The following is a 16,871-nucleotide window of genomic DNA, read 5'->3' on the forward strand; positions in this document are numbered from 1 at the left end:
TCTCTGTCTCTCTCTCTCTCTCTCTCTCTGTCTCTCTCTCTCTGTCTCTCTCCCATGTTTTCTCCCACCATGTCCTTCTCTGTCTGGTCAGACTCTGAAGCAGCTGATGTGTTTGAGTGCCACGGCCCGCGAGGGGTGAGCTGTCTGGGTACGTCCCAGGAGGGCGCCCGCCGGCTGCTGCTGGTGGGATCCTACGACAGCACCATCAGCGTCCGCGACGCCAAGAGCGGCCTGCTGCTGCGCTCGCTGGAGGGTCACACCAAGACGGTGCTCTGCATGAAGGTGAGGACGCCATGCCATCTGGAAATTTGTTTTCTTATCCAGTGTGTGACTAAGTGGTGGGTTGATTTTACCCGTTGTCGAGGAAACGCGAAACAAAATCCAATTTATTTCATGAATAAGTGAAATGTATGTGATTTTAGATTTTTGAAAGATATAACCGAGTGATTTAGACGAGAGTTAAAAAGGTTATTTCCTGTTTCCGTTTTGTAAATGGTTTGTCCTTTTTAAATCCAAGTAGAAATGTCTGCAGTTTTTTCCTCATATTTGGTTTAATGATTCCAGAATATAATAATAATAATAATAATAAACTATTATTATTATTTATTAATTTTTGTGCTTCTTTTGTTGTTTTAGGTGGTGAATGACCTGGTCTTTAGCGGCTCCAGTGACACATCTGTACATGCCCACAATATCCATGTAAGTTCTCCAAAATCCCACTAAGTATGAATGAAAAGGTACATATAAGTGTATGCAGAATGATAGCAGCTTGTTTTTATGTCTTTTAAATGTAATTTATCTGGGTTTGTGTTTTGGTTTGTTTCTCTTTTGACTTTATTCTTCCACCGTCACCATCGTTGTTGTCCTCCGTCGCTGACTGTAGACGGGTGAGTTGGTTCGTATCTATAAGGGTCACGACCACGCCGTCACATCGATTGTCATCCTGGGGAAAGTGATGGTCACAGCCTGTCTGGATAAACTGGTTCGAGTTTATGAGCTACAGGTATTTGACTGGTTTAACTGGTGTATGTTTAAAAAGCTAAACAGGAAGTCTGAATGGATGATTAGTGTACTCGTGTTTATTAAGTTGATAAACAACTGGAGTTTTTATTTTTTATTTAATTTACATGTTTTCATAATTTGTTTTTATTAGATTTTATTTTTTAAATATTTTACAATTTTTGTTTATATTTTCAATATATTTTCTTATAAACATTGCATTTTCTAACTCAAATCAATTAAAACAAAAATGTGTGTAAGTGTCTTTGATCCAGTTCACCACCTATGTAGAATACACAAAACAAGCTTATTGTCTTCACCATCAGTCCACAATAATTATTAGACTTCATGTATTTGTGGTGTTAGAGGTTAATTCCTTTTCTCTTAGTTCCAGTTATCATTTGAAAAGATTTTGACCTTCCCAACCCACAGATATTTTAAGGTTTTGGAGCTGAACTCGACTAAAAAACTGTCGTTTTGTGTCTGTTTTTTTGATGTGGACGTGTTTTCTTTTTCAGTCTCATGACCGCCTGCAGGTGTACGGGGGTCACAGTGATATGGTGATGTGCATGGCTGTACATAAGAGTGTGGTGAGAGCAATAAATCTGCTTCAGTCATATTCGTTTTAATCTAAACTCTCATGGCAGAAGTTTATAATTGAAAAGCTGGATTGATACTTTTCAATCACGTATCTGCTGTTGATATTTCCACACAGATCTACACAGGCTGTTATGATGGCAGTGTTCAAGCTGTGAAGCTCAACTTGATGAAAAACTACCGCTGCTGGGTAAGAACTCACTGTTATCAAACATTTATTACCGTTCCTTTAATCCAACACACTGACAATAGATTCTCCTTGAAGATATTTAAAGATTTAAGGTTTGTATTCTCTGATTTAATTTGCTTTTTTTTTTTTTTTTTTTTTGCTCGCAGTGGCAGAATTGCACTTTGATCTTCGGCATGCCGGACCATCTCGCCCAGCACCTCATTAGTGATCACAGCAACCCGAGTCTGCAGACGTTCAAATGTCGCTGGAGGAGCTGCGACACTTTTTATGCCACACAACAAACAATTAGACAGGTAATGAACGGACGCCAGCCTGAAGTTGTGATTAGTGTCCGCTCATTAGCTAAATTATGTCTTCCAGTCATACAGTGCTTTCATACCAAGCATGTGTCCTTTTCTCTGTACGTTTGGTTAGTTTTGAACATTTCTTCTGTGTCTTGTTTGGGTTTGTCCTGCAGGAGGTGCCTGAACACATGCGGAGCCACGTAGACACCGACAGTAGGGTGCAGCCTTGACAGGACTGAAGGTAAAGTGAAGCAGCAGGCGAGGATGGACTTTCATTCATCACAATACACAAGATGGCCTTCTTGTTTCCAAGCTGTTTGATTTTCAGTTGTATAGACACACAGCTTCTGGTAATATTGAATGTTTGGCTGTGTGACCTCTGTTTTCTCTGAGTTATGACTCGGACAAGAAAAGCAGCTTGTTATTTATCAACCTGAAACTGCTCCTGGTGTTCATAGGATTGTTATGTTTAGCTCTTTTCTTCATCAGTTATCTGCAACCTTGTTTGACGAGTAAAATTATTCATTACTCTCGTTTCGGTTCTTTTGGTTGACTTTTTTTTTTTTTTACCACCGTGAAGACATGACACAAGGTTTTAGATAACATGCAATATTCAGTCATTAGTTCATATTTGAAGCAGGTTAAATATGCAGCACTGGTATGAACAGGTCAGGATAGCTTTTGTAAAGCAGCTTAAAGACTACTATGAACTGCCTTTTAAAGTCAGCAAACAACATTGGATCAAATCTAATGCAGCAGAAACAGAGACACTGTATTACTATCATGTTTTACCCACAATGCATCTCAACCACTGACCGTTCAGTCAAAAATGTGTCTGTTTGTGTAGCAGCTTCAACTTGCCTGCTTTTAAGTCGGATCTCTGAATTTACTCCAGATTTAATGTTTTTCTTTGCACAGTGACATCACACTCCAGTGTGGACAAACTACATCAGTTGTTACCTCCTGACTCAGACTTTCTGCTCCTGTACACCTTTTATTTTTTTAAGTTTTGCATCATTAAATGTAAAACATCTGATAAATTATAACTTTTACATTTCAAACACAGTAATTCTAGGAAACGATCTCATTCCCTGTTTAACATATTTAAAACCAAACAGTGCAGAGACAAACCGGTATGATGCTGTATTAAAGTCATGCCTTAATTTTTCTACATTATACTGTACATTATGCAGGTCTATTTAATTTGTTTAATACCAACTGTAAATGTACAGCAATAAAGAGAAGTGAATTGACAGTGTTCACCTCCACTTTATTTGAGAAACTATACTCAACTATAGAAAGATTTGTCAAACAAAAAGCTCTTTTAGCTGCATATTCTTCACAAGATGGGAACAAAAGTCAGCTCTGCATTTGTAAGCGTGTCTGTTGACGTCCCTTCGTGGCTCCCTTCAGCGCTGTAGAGCCAGGAAACTGATCATTTTTGAATAATTAGCTTTAGCATTGAAAATATGTCACGAGAAAAGTTGACCATTAAAGCTCAAGTTAAGAGTGAAACGGCTCCTTCTGACATCACAGACTTGCTGTAATCACACATGTGCAAAAGTACATTTTGTTAATTTATGTTGTAACAAAGTTGGTGTCACTTGAGTTACCAAATGTCTTTAGAAGGTGACCTAAGAGTACATGGTCAGCTGAAGCCACTGGAAAGAAAGACAAAAGGAAAACAGTGATTAGCAAAAAGGGTTTCATTTTAACTATGAAACTTCTGGAAAGTAATTGCTTAAGTTTGTGTCTGAGAAGTGTCAATTCAACTCTGTACGTTAGTTTATGGTGTAATTTTCATATTTTTGTCCTTTTCTATCGTATATGTTAATTTAGTCAGCAAAATATTAGAAACTCATTTGTATTCCTTCAAAGACGACCTCAAAATGCAATCTTTACCCAAACTAATCATTGAAAATAGTAATAGATAGCAGTGTCACGCTGTATGTTACATTAGTATTTCATATTTTCAAGGTCAACAATGAACGAAATAGAAACATGGACTAAAGTGTTGCCTGTGACAGGGAACAGCATGTTGTAGAGAAATATTTGTGTGACTTGCCTCCAGGACGTTGAGCTTGATGATTCCGTCTCCGTCTTTGTCAAAGGCGTTGAAAGCCCCTGCAAGAGACACATCCCTCAGGCTGTTTGTAATGTTCGTCAAGTCATGCAGCTGGATAAGGAGTCACTCACTGGAATCTGTAAATTGGCCTCCCACAGATTCATAAAACAAACTAAAATATCCAGATTCAGTTTAAAACTTGTGTAAGGTCACTATAATGACCTCATGTCTGTAAAATAAAAATCAGTCCAGTTAAAGTGTTTTTGGCCAATGACCCGCCCCCACTTGTCGGCCATTTAATACACCAGTGAGACGGATCATCAGTGCTGACTATGTTTTGGTCAATATAACATGCACAAGCAGTGAGGTGTGCTCTGTACTTACTGAACATGCCCTCGAGCCTCACGAAACAACAGATGTAGCTGTCAAAATCTATGTTGACGTTTTCGTCTGCGTAGCGCATGGCTATGATGTCATATAGCTGTTTGTTGAGGTGAAACCCTGTGTGGAGAAGACGGAGAAGACATTATTTTTATAACATAATTACAACCTTTTCACATTTGAATGAAATAAATGCTGTGGGATTTCTAAGCAAAGCTGGAAGTTTGTTTCTAGTGAAGCTGAATTCATGTTTTATTACAGTTTGAAATATCAGGTCTTGAAAAGCACGAAATCTAAAATTTATAAAAGCACATGTGCTGCCGGAGACCAAAAAGACAAATTCTGTAAGTGGTTCATACTTAACGATAGTTATAGAGGAAGTATTCACATCCTTTACTTCAGTAAAAGTTCAAACACAGCATTGTTTAAATACTTCATTTCCCTCCAACCAATATATTATGTACAACAATACACAAAGTACAAGTACCTCACAATTGTACTTAAGTACTGTACTGGAGTAAATATAATATCTACGACATGCTGCCCACCTGCATCATGGACAGCGTTCCTCATCTCAAAACTGCTGATGCAGCAGGATTTGTCTTTGTCGTAACGTTTGAAGATGAGCTGCAAACACAATGAGACGCACGATCAAATAAACATGTTAAACGGGAGCAGAAGTTAGCTGAGGCGAAAACTCTCCTACCTGCCACTCCTTGATCTTTTTCCACAAGTGCTTGAACTCCTGCAGATTCAGCCTCCCTGTCCCATCAGTCTGACAAAGGACCAGTTATGGAAAAAACAGCACATATACCAGCTAGTTACTTTTTTAGTTGTAAGGACATCGGGAAGTTGTATTTTTTCTACAGTTAAAAAAAAGGACGAAAATTAAAAAAATATTACGTTTTCAGTTGATGGCTGCCCAGTGCAGTTTCTACCCGACATCACGGCTGTGAAAGCCACAGCGTGTCTTCAATTGTCATAAATGACACATCGGCATCAACTCTCCCAAAAGGCTTTTTAATTTTTATACAAAACTAGAATTACCTCTTTGCAGTTGTACGTCAAGTTGCAGTTTGTTTCCATATCTGGCCAAATATAATATATCAAACTACAACTTTGAAAGAATCATTACGTGTTCACACACATGCATTCACACATGTCAACATGTGGGGACAGTAACCTTGACCTTTGACCCCTTCAAAATCTGTCCACTCTGCACACACTCCTCTGCCCATAAGCAATTCAAAGGATACGTCCATCAAGGCGATCATACTCCGACACGTCTCAAGGCTGAAACCTTCAGTCTTTATTTCATTATCTGTGGAAAAGGGGCCGGTCGGTGTGAGTGCTGAGCGCAGAGAGCAGAGACGACCTTCATCTTTTCAGTGTACTCACGTTTGGCAAGTACGTTCTTCATGATCGTCTTGAGTTCGTTAGCACAGACTTGCATGTCCTGAGGTAAGGGAGGAATAATTTAGTCCACATTAAATAAAACACTCAGATATGATCGATATACACGTCTTTCCGTTGTTGTCTTCGTTCTCACTTGCGTACTCACCTCAGCAGCGATCTTTTGGAAGATGACCCGAAACTGTTTTTCCTCTTCAGTCTCTTCCTCAAGTTCAAACAGTTTTCGCTGAAGGACAAATGAGAAACAAATTATTTACTAGGTCAGTTTTGACTGGCCTAAGTTAAGCTCGTTGTTTGTCTTTATCTCTTGATCCTGATTGTTGTTTTTAGAAATGACACATTTCTATGGGAAATACATTTTAAATGAGAAAGACAATTATTAAAAGGCCAATTTAGACCCAAAATATAGCCACAGTGTCCTGAGTTATAAATCAGAGTTTTTTCTGATTTTAGAAACCGCACAATTGGGAGACTATATGCTCTATAAACTAATATTTAACACGTTTTTTTAAATTCATTTTTACACACCAATTCTCACGTATCATTCATCCCATTCATGCTTGTTAAGATAATGTACCCCAGAACAACACCATCAGTAAGTATGACTACAAAGATAAAACAATATCATTTATTCCACACCTCCTTGAAACAAAAGCGGACTATTACGGGCTAAACTGTGCACGTGTACCTAATAAAGTGGCCACTGAGGGCATCCTGGACCATTTGGTTTTATGAAAATCTCCTGAGAAGGACTCAATCTATTCGATTACAACATTGTTTTGATTGATTATCACCGGCTGCATTTCCTCACGGTACCAGAGGAGCGCAGCACATGAAAATAAAGCACTGCATGAAGGCTTGTCCAAACTGACGCTGACAGGAAAACAGGTGCAGCCGAGCCACATGTGATCAGTTGGCTTCAGACTCAATCGTTCAATTCCCAGCGAGGTTATTTGACCTGGTCACGATTAAATTTCAGCGGCATCAGCAGAAATTACTACGAAGCAAAGGTCACGGTGAGTCACGTGTCGGAGTTCAGACTCTACAATAACTAGTCTAATCTAAACACCCTCTGCCTCCATCTCAAGCAAGTTACCTTTGGCTTCTTCTTCTTTTCCCCCCGGATACCGTCGTGCTCGATTTCTTTGTTGGCACGTGCTCTGTCTGACACAAATACAATAGGCTGCGAAGTGGGTAATAGCATCAGGTGGTAATGGGAGAGAAGGGTTATAAAAGACAAACAGAACAGAAGAGAAAGAGTTAATTCATAGTTATTCTACTGCTTATAATTTGTACAGATAATAATGGCACAAACTATATCTGCTAGTAGCCGACACATGATGAAGGAGCAGTGGGCTTAAAAGCAATCAAGCACTGCTACTGCCACATGTATGCATTACCTTTTCTTTCTTTTTCTTGTCTTGCTGATGGCCAATAAGACAAGTAGGGACAAAGGGATGAAATGAGATGAAAAGGACTTGGAAACACTTGAATAGTCAAACCTGTTAGTTACTCTATGAGTGACCAGTACAGTGATGTATTCATTAGAACAAGACAAAGAGATGATGAAATATGTGGGCCACACATTTGGAGATTTACAATTGATCAAATTCAACTGATATTGCAGTGTGAACATGTGTTGCAGAATGTGTCTGGAGGAATCGGAATAGTCTGTCCAATCAGCATTTTTAGAGGAAATGCTTAATGTCATAATTTTCAGACACTTTCAACTCAATGGAAAAGGTAACTGAGCTTTTAATACTGGATGAAGCTCAGGCTTAATATTATTCCTCTTTTCAAGTTTTCATCTTTAATACTTCAGTTCAGTGGCACCTGCATCTCTGTCGTGTTATAAAAAGAAAGTGTGTTTCAAAAGAAAGCCGATCTTTTATATATTTTTGTAAAAAAACAAACATTCAGAGAAGTTGACGGCGTGAGTGGCGTTAATTGTCAAGCTTCTTCCAAACAGAGAAACACTAATGTGAGAAAAGGGCTAAACACTTCTAACATTAAGGGGCCACTGAATGTGTTTCAAAAAATAAATTGTCTATAAACTGTAAATAAGTCAAAGTATCTCAAGATACAGAAGCTGAAAGTCTTGAAGTGGCCAAATGTTCGGATGTATGGATTTACTGATGCTGTTGGAATATGTGACTGACCGACTTCGATGTCAAACGATTGGTGTGCCCTTTTTGTTTTCGTCTTGTGGCCGCTATTATTTATGCTTTTTAACTCTTGCACTTTGTCAAAGCACTGCGCCTTGACTTCTCTGGAAATTCCCTCACCTATTTAGTGGACAGTGACTGGCTACTCGTGCATTTGAAGGACCTGTTTTATATCAAATTGTTGTCAGGAGTTTGTTGACGTAAAAGTTAAATCTGTACGCGTCACTGCAACATCAGCCAGAATTTAGAAATATATCTGATCACTATTTCTGCCATCAAGATTCAAACCTTTGTCTGGTCAGCTTCGATGGTGTTCTCTGCTTCCCTGTGAAGAGAAACAGACACACATTCACACACTGTCATCCATGGTCTGTAGCCTATCAGTGTTTTGACAGTTGAATACCAATTTTGCTGTCAGCAATCAGCAGAATAGCATCAGCTGTGACATCAAATGTGTCTGGTTGCCCCCCCCCCCCCCCACACACACACACACACACTCAGTGATCCTTACTCAGATGTGCTCTTCTTCTCAGAGAAGACCCTGAGGATGAACTCTCCCTCTTGATGCTGTTTAAAGGTTGTGGGGATGATGACGTACTCTCCCGGAGGCAGACGGAAACGCTCCGTCACCTCCCGCAGGTTAATGTAGGTCTTGCATTTTGCCTTGGAGGCTGTGTAGAGGAAGAAGTCCTTCTGCAGATGTTGATTCTGTCCACACATCTGGATGGAGGTGTAATGAGAGATCATTTTAAGGGATGATGAGATGGTGATTTACTGCTTTGTTTCACTACCAATTTGTAGAATTAACAATTAATAGCCCATTACCAACTCTTTTTTTTTTTTTTTTTTTTTTTTAAATCAGCATATAATACTTTAGAGGTTTTCCTAAAGCTTGACCAACTATATGACACTGTTACAGTCATCACACACAACTCTCTGGAGATACAAGTCAATGCAGAGAAAGCACTGACGTCATCAAAATAACGTCCTTCTTCAAGATGAGCGTACCTCCTTCGGCACCTGTTGACAGACAGAGTTAAATGTCAAATCAACTCCTGAGCGTACGTGATACGCTCCCTGCTGAAGGAGCGCTGAGGTTTTCAGTGTCACGGGATCACTACCTCATAGATGGAAAACCCAATGGTGAGGAATCTGGCCCCTTGATGGCGCTGCATCCTTCGACCTTTTTGCATCAAAGCCACGACGAGGGTGCAGGCCACCTGTCCGTCCTCCGGGTCGTCGTCCTCCTCATACAGCTGCAGCCGATACTGAGGGTTCGTCCAATATGTGTCTACAAAACACAGGCAGTAAATGTCACATGATCGTAGCCTAAATAAAGAAGAAACATGAGCTACAATGATGACTTTTAAAGGAATTAATTTGCTGTAAAAGGAAAGAAAGGAAAAAATAACCTGGGAAGTTCCTGCAGCCACCAGCAGAGCTGCCTCTCACCCAGCGACCCTCATTGACCGACACCGTCCAGCTTTGTCTTTCATCCTCCTGCAGTGTGTCGGGAGTCAGGTTGCACATCTCCAGCTTGGTGAAATTCTTCTTGAAATCATCAAAGGACATCCTAGAGGGAAATATGAGAGGAGAAGTTGGTAGGAGAAAAACTGTCGGAAATCAGGGGAGTCCTTCTGTCTGCAGACTAAACACATTTGTTTTTTGAGTGTGCTGTTGATGCTCACCATCCTCCCACAATGCAATGCACAAAGGATAATAAATTGTTTGTGGTAAAACAACTCGACAAAACAAAGTGCTGTACTACGTCGTCCTGAGCTGTGAGTCGAGCAGAAGGATAACATCGTAAAAAGTAATAGATAACATGGGCACAAAACATACAGCAATACAATCTAAAGTGGACCAAGAAACATAACCTTTCCTAAAACCACTCTGGGGATGTGGTTGAAATGCCGAGGGAAAGATGACGTGAAACTCACCAACACTCACTCGTCTCTACTGTCTGTTTTCTTAGGTTCTCCCTGTCTGCAGTGGAAATAGTCGACCACTCCTTTGAACTATGGAAAGATCAAGCAACGTTAATACATACGTAACAAACCATAAACAGAAGAGCTGCTACATTACAGGATCCTTATTTATAAATATTACATGACTTTGTGTGATATTCAGACAAATATCTTCAAGGTTTCTCACATCTCATCTTACTTTGGACACCAGGGTCCCTTCCAGAGTACAAAACCCCAGGGATTGCGCAAGCGAATCAGGCGAATTCTGGTGTCCTTTGAAACCTCGTCACACTAGAAAGAAAAAAGACTTCACACATTACTGGAAAAGGTCTCTCAAAGGATACCAAATCTGCATTTGAGTGGACAGTTCACGGTACCTCCTCCAGGCCTATGATGGAGTAGGCGTGACCCTTGACCAGCCCCTGCTCGGTCCGGGACTCCAGTTCAACGGCTGATGTGACCTGACAGACACAACACATGTCAACAAAAGGCAGACTGATTTTAGGCTTTTGTTTGATTATATAAAACTGTTCACTTTAAATTAAAAGATGCCACTAATATCAAATTGAACCTGATGTCAGTGTAGATTCTCATTTTTCTGTCTTTTATGTCGTTGCATGGTGAATATGATTATGGACTCTTTTTTTCATGTCTGGAGTTCTGTGAGTCACTTTAATGCTTTAATCTCTACATTGTGAGTTTCCTGTTCACTTTCCTTTGACTTCTTATCCTACCACTTACATCTATGGAGCAGCCCATCAGCGAGCCTCTCTGTAGCGCCTTCTTCATGATGTTGTACAGCTCTTTGGGAGCCTCGGACAACTCAAAGAACTCAGTAACTCCACCTGTGAAGTCCTCCATGGCTTCCAAAGTGTTCCCGCCTTTCAGTGCCTCATAAGACCCGTGCAACCTGAGAGAGAGGTCAATCACTTGGGTTATTGCGCAGACACGTATGTTCTCCGATGCCTGGCTTTTTCACACGGCCTGCAACCAATGTAGGAAACATGAAGACCCTTGAGTTGTGTGGCTGGTTAGTGTAACTACACTGCAAAAAATACACACCTTAATAAGTCATTTGGTTCAGGATTGGGGCTTAAATCTTGACTCGCTTGAAGTAAGTTCATGAGAGGTTGTGGCTGGGAGGTGAAAGGTCAGTGGTTTCAGGAGTAATTCATCTTGTTTGACAGATTTTCTTAGATCAAGGGGTATTATCTTGATGACAATACTCTTACTTTTTTTTGGATAAGAACATTTTGAAAAAGTGTATTTGCGTTGTAGACTACATGAAAGTATGTAAGTAATGTCAGACTTGTTCTTTTGTTTTTAGCAAGAAAGCTAGAAGTGAAGACAAGATGCTAAACTTTTTACTGCGGGTGGATTGAACATTTGAACCAGACTGAACAAATTAACAGCGACAGATGACGACGTGGAGAGCTGCCCGACCGACTGCAGAGTGCAGGGGGCATTAATAGACTCTGCTTACTTGGCGTAAGCCTTTTCCAAAAGAGCGCTCCAGAACTCATTTTGTCTGAAAGATTTGGTGAAAACCAGCTTGTTTTTGCAGGTGGGAATTCGGTCGTCCACGACCACGTCGATCCATTCGCCATAACGCCAGAACTGAGAGTGGAAAACCAGAACAGAGCGAAAACAGGAGATGAGCGATGAGACAGCAGAGAAAACATTAAAAGGAAGAGATCCACATTATTTAAACTTTAGATACTCTGTGGATGTATCACTGCTCAGTGAGTTTAAGCACGTTATTCTTATAACTTTTTTCTTTAAAAAAAAATGAGCGATAAATCAGATTTCTGTCCTGTGGGAACCATGAACCTCCAAAGTGTCAACTTTTTATGAGAAAAAAACATTTAAAAAAAGCTGATTTATATGAAAAAGTAGTTTGTTTTTTGATCATTATTAAGATTACAGTGAACTGTGAATTTAATATATATTTTTAGTATATGAAGGTAAAACAGTCATTCATTACATGTGAACAACATTTTACATGTGATGAACTTGAATTTAGGCAAACTGTATGCAGTTTCTGGACAAATGTACATGTAAAATATATTTCACATTGTGAGTTTTGCTTTTGGTACTTTTTGTAGGCAATATTTAAATTCTATGTACTTTTACTGACGTACATTTTTTGAATGATGGAATATAAATGTGAAGAACATTAAATTTCAATAGTTTATGCCAACAACGGCTAAAATGTTCATTTAAAACCTGGAAGTGGAAGATGCCGGCGTAGTTTTCAGTGAAGCTCTGATCCTGAGGAATCACTCTGTACAGCAGCTTCTCGTTCAGTGTCAGACAGGCGATGGCAGCAAGCAGCCAGCAGTCACCTGTCAGCAGCAGATTCATTCATGGTGATGAAAGTACACCACCTCACAAAGTAACATGGTGGCCGCAGATTAAAGCCTCATCGCTGCATATATTACTGAGGCTCATGCTTGTCATTAAAGTTGTCTATTCCTGGTTTCAGATTGCACAACATGCTGCGGCTTCAAGCTCATGTTTTTTATACATCTTTCATGTTCTTATCTTGTCCCTTAACAGGACAGCAAGAAGGGTGCTTTATCTTTACATAGATTTCACCCTGATTTCCAACGACTTGCCACAAATTACAGCAGGCTGAAGCATCACTGTTGTATCTCATTAAAAGTGTGCTTGGTGTGGGCAGTAAAAGACAAACATTTATTCAAAACCAAAAAACAGTTCATGTATTACCTAATTCTCCTTGACAGATGTCTGTCCTGTTGGCTCCGTCTACGATGAACTCGGGGTTTTCACAAATTTCCTAGGAGACAGAAAATGTTAGAGGGGGATTTCTGAATGTGTTGCAATTGTTTTTTCTCATTATAAAATGATTCATGCATTATCTGGAAAAGCTTCAATTTTAAATGTATTGATCCAATATCTACAGCAAGGAAAAATACACTGATAGAACAAATCTCTTTGCTCTACAAATGTGTCAAAAGACTGTTTGAGTCCTGCAGCTTCTTAATTATAAAGCACTGTTTACTGCCATTCCACTTTTAATGCATAACAAATATTACGAAAAGACTGATTAATCATTTCTTTATTTGAGGTTCTGTATTGAACCTCGATGCTTATTTGGAGTACTCTAATTATGCGGAAAGTTGACTTTGATTGTCAAATCAGATTTAACATCTTGTTTTCTAAATATTTGAACAGATTAAGCTCCTGATCCAACATTTTGGTAATTTTCGATTTTCTACAGATAGGCAGGTTTCAGTTTGATTTAGGGACTATATGTTCTGGCACAGCTGCTTGTTTTTGGACCACTTTGGCTTCTATTTCTGAATGAAATATTTTTGTAAGAGACCATATGTATGTTTCTGTTGTAAGTATCATCGAAACTAAAATCTGCATTTGTTGGTCTACACCTGTCACGATTCACATATCTAAACCTGACGTGATTTACAAGACGGGCACTTGACTTTGAAACTGAAAGCGAGTTGGATAAATGTCTCTGGCTGGGCGGTGGAACGGGGATCATGAAATCCCCTTCTGCATTTACTTATGCTTACGAGAGAGCAGCTGTTGGAAGTCCTCTGGTCACGACCTCTTTGGTCCTCTGAACAAATGTTAATGTTGTGATGAATGCAAAATCTTTGTTGTGGCACTGTAATTAACTGCTTGTGACTTTATTGATTAGCAATATATTTATCAAACTGATCAACACAAGCTGAATCTTCTGCTGTTTTTGTTCAGTGGAGTGTTGGCCCTTGAAAGAGATGTACATGTGGAAGGATTACAAGGTCTGCTCTTAAAGTGGTTCCCAACTTGTGGGTTTGGATCTCCAAGGGGTCACAACATATATCTGATAAGATCACAAAAGGATGAAAGGAATAAAAACACCACATGTTGTCTATTCTTTTCGGAATATTTTTAACTATTAACATTTTAAGCAATATGGGAATAAAAAACAGTTCATAGGCACTATAAGACCATACAAATTTTGTGGATATAAGGTTTTTCCTAGCAGGGCAGGATAAAGAAAGAAAGAAATCAGGTCTGCCTTCATTTCAGGAGATTCACAGCAATGAGTCTGCCTCCGACTTTATACGACTAACCACAACCAAGGCTGTGAAAATGTGGCGTCATGTTCCGAATTTAGAGCGTGCTCCGCTGCTGACCCCTGGACGGGGTTCATGTAACACTAATCTCAGCCAAATGTCCCAAGCTATATTTCTCACCTGCCAGTAAGCAGCAATCAAGCTTGAGATTTAAGTTACACTGGATTCACATCCCTTCCAGAAAAAACACATGATATCACGGGTTGTTTTTTCTGTAGTGGTTGACAGTGCAAAGGTTTTACACACTAATTGTAAAAACAATGAGAAGATTAGCTTTTACTTCTTAGTTAACGTCACAAAAAGTGCAAACAGAAATAACTTAAATCAGTGTTTAGTGTTGGCACCCTTTGCCTTTTAAACAGCACCAGTTCTCTTCCGTACACACATGCAGGTTTTTAAGGCAGCAGGTTGATGGAGAACTTGCTGTCGTTCACCGAACTCTTTCCAAGGGCAACAAAATCCACCTATTAACTCACAATTAACACTTTATGTCTTGTTGTTTATTTGGCAGGTTAGTTTTAGTCTAATTGCTAAGATATGCTAACCGACTTCTAACTGAAGCTTAATATCAATCAGACAGATATAAATGTCGTGTCAATATTCTCATCAAAAATATTTCCATACTTCCAAAAACAACAGACTATCCCTTTAACATTTCTACTCTGCAAAAGTGTAATGTTTTATTCCATTTCTAGGTGCTTGTAACAGCAGATTAAAGTTTTCTTGGTGTATTTTTTCAAAATGATGCTTTGTTACAGGTCAGGTTCCCACCAGTAGACACAGAAAGGTATCGTTGACTGTAACATTTGTTACAACAATGCGACTTCTAGGTTTACACATCTGTAATAAAAACATTATAACATGTGTAATACACCCTGATATAATAGTATGACACTCTAAAGGGGTCATTTTACATTTCATATATTATATGTATTATATCACTTTGCACGTGGCTGATAATACTGCGTCTGTACTTTTAATTGAGTCAGATTTTGAAATGAGGACTTTTAAATGTAATTGAGTGTTTTTACATCCGTTGGTAAGTATTATGCCACGTCTGGACTTCTATTCGTGTTTATATCTGTGTCAGTGTGTTGGCGGGCACTATGGTTCAAGGACGTGCGTCTCTTCATGTCCATTTAAACTGAATGTCTTTTGCCAAATGATCCTTAACGGCTGCTATCAGGACCAAAAATCAGACCCACTTATTGTCAAGCATTTGAAAAATGTCAAACCTTTCTTGAAACTGTGTATCAGATTAATGTGCAGCTCTGTGGTCAACACTGAGCTGTCAGTATGTTTGCGAGCACCGGCAGAGATCGTCTCCCTGAGTCAGCTGTCTGTGATTGTAGAAGGTGAGAATCCCGAGCTATGCACCACCAACCATGCAGCCACATCAACCTGACACTACGCCCATGTGTTGTGGAGGAAGTGATGAGATACACAGGGATTTTACAGAAGAGCTTTTCTGAACATGTTAAAAGCCCCTTTTGCATTAAGTGCAGCTTGTCCTGAAGGATACGATGACAAAAGCCTGCCACTCACCGAGGGACGCTTCCACTCAAACTTCATTGAAGGTTTCTGGCTGTAGAAGAGAGAGGACTCATTTGCAGGGAACAGAGGGTCTTCAAACAAAACCTTCTTCTTCACATATTTGTCTCGCAGTTCCAAAAAGGTCTTGAGGCGCGTGGCATCTTTGACAGCCTCATTTCTGCTGAGAATTGCAGAGTAGATCGAGTTTGTCCCAGCAGGAGGGTAATCAGCTTTGGCATCTTGCTCAAGTGATGCTTCAGTTTCATAAAGCTCTTTCACCTTTGTCTCTTCAACAAGAGGAACTTTGCCTTCGTATCTCTCGTCCCCCATGTTGTCAGCGGATGCCGCAGCCTTCGGTGTTTCAATTTCAAGTGAGAAAAATAAAACCTTGAGATCCTTTTCTCTTTGACAAAACAGCAGAAGTTGCAAAACAGCCCAAAGAAACGTCCTGTTTCCTTCCTGATTCTGATGGACTCTTTTAGTTCCTTTATTTGCTGGAAAATACTTTCACTGCTCACGGACACCAGGCTCTCTGTTGTGTCCCTGGAACTGGCTGCACCTAAATATAGGTCTTTTTTTAAGGAGGGGAGGAGGCTTCTCAAAAGGAGACCCTAACTCTGTCCAAACATTTTCAGCTCAGTGTGCTGTTCAGGGGGAAGATCCAAAATCTGTACAATAAATCCCATTTTACACAATACACAGGTTATTACATCAGGCGGCACTTTTTGAATGATCTATCATGACGAACACTGCTAGGGTCACAAGAAGTCTCGGAAATGAGTGGTCAATATGGTCATGTGTCCACGGACATGTCCCTTTGCCACGTTTAAAACTAAAGATGGATTAATTGGCTAAAAATTCTATAAAATAAAGCCTCTAGTTGGTGCTTATTATTAGCTTCCAGTCTGATAATTGCTGATTATATCAGTGTCCTACTTTATCTCACCAAATATCTTTATGTTGATGTAACTCCAATCAGATGCACTGATGACACTGAGATTCTGTAATGTTTCTGGGAATTTAGGGGTTTTGAATAATCCCATTATGAAGAGTTGGCGTTCTGTAATTAAACACTTATTACAGATTTTTAGATTAAAGACTGATTGTGGAAAATAATTTTCGACAACTGGACAGAGATAAAAACTATATGAACCAGTTATTTACATTTTATGAT

The 16,871-nt window shown here is 39.5% G+C and overlaps 2 protein-coding genes across 5 annotated transcripts; one reads left to right on the plus strand and one right to left on the minus strand.

The window, feature by feature from the left end:
* Nucleotides 1-106: 106 nt before the first annotated feature.
* On the plus strand, nt 107-2,939 carry LOC138212967 (zinc finger protein 106-like; the record flags this gene model as incomplete). Its single annotated transcript, XM_069173715.1, is given in 7 exon segments — nt 107-282; nt 637-699; nt 884-1,003; nt 1,518-1,589; nt 1,715-1,786; nt 1,933-2,079; nt 2,244-2,939. Coding segments are annotated over 7 exon segments (707 nt in total), but the record flags the coding sequence as incomplete, so codon positions are not given.
* A 380-nt stretch (nt 2,940-3,319) lies between these two features.
* On the minus strand, nt 3,320-16,245 carry capn3b (calpain 3b). 4 transcript variants are annotated; one of them, XM_069173729.1, is made up of 23 exons: nt 15,710-16,245; nt 12,792-12,861; nt 12,288-12,406; nt 11,545-11,678; nt 10,803-10,971; nt 10,439-10,522; nt 10,261-10,352; nt 10,035-10,112; nt 9,507-9,667; nt 9,216-9,385; nt 9,103-9,114; nt 8,606-8,814; nt 8,383-8,419; nt 7,330-7,353; nt 7,026-7,112; nt 6,078-6,155; nt 5,915-5,972; nt 5,773-5,837; nt 5,223-5,291; nt 5,065-5,143; nt 4,520-4,636; nt 4,136-4,194; nt 3,320-3,731 (listed from the first exon to the last, which is right to left on the minus strand). In XM_069173729.1, the coding sequence occupies exons 1-23, from the start codon at nt 16,025-16,027 to the stop codon at nt 3,705-3,707; spliced, it is 2,316 nt and encodes a 771-aa protein (XP_069029830.1). In that variant the 5' UTR covers nt 16,028-16,245; the 3' UTR covers nt 3,320-3,704. The 4 variants fall into 4 exon arrangements, with proteins under 4 accessions (XP_069029830.1, XP_069029841.1, XP_069029848.1 ...); XM_069173740.1 differs by lacking the exon at nt 7,330-7,353; XM_069173747.1 differs by lacking the exons at nt 10,261-10,352; nt 10,439-10,522; nt 10,803-10,971; ... (2 more) ...; nt 12,792-12,861; nt 15,710-16,245 and adding an exon at nt 10,249-10,254.
* Nucleotides 16,246-16,871: the final 626 nt, after the last annotated feature.

This window comes from Embiotoca jacksoni, unplaced genomic scaffold (assembly GCF_022577435.1).
Source record: "Embiotoca jacksoni isolate LCO1_2020_lvr unplaced genomic scaffold, fEmbJac1.0.p SCAF_101, whole genome shotgun sequence".
In the NCBI taxonomy this organism is placed as follows: Eukaryota; Metazoa; Chordata; class Actinopteri; family Embiotocidae; genus Embiotoca; species Embiotoca jacksoni.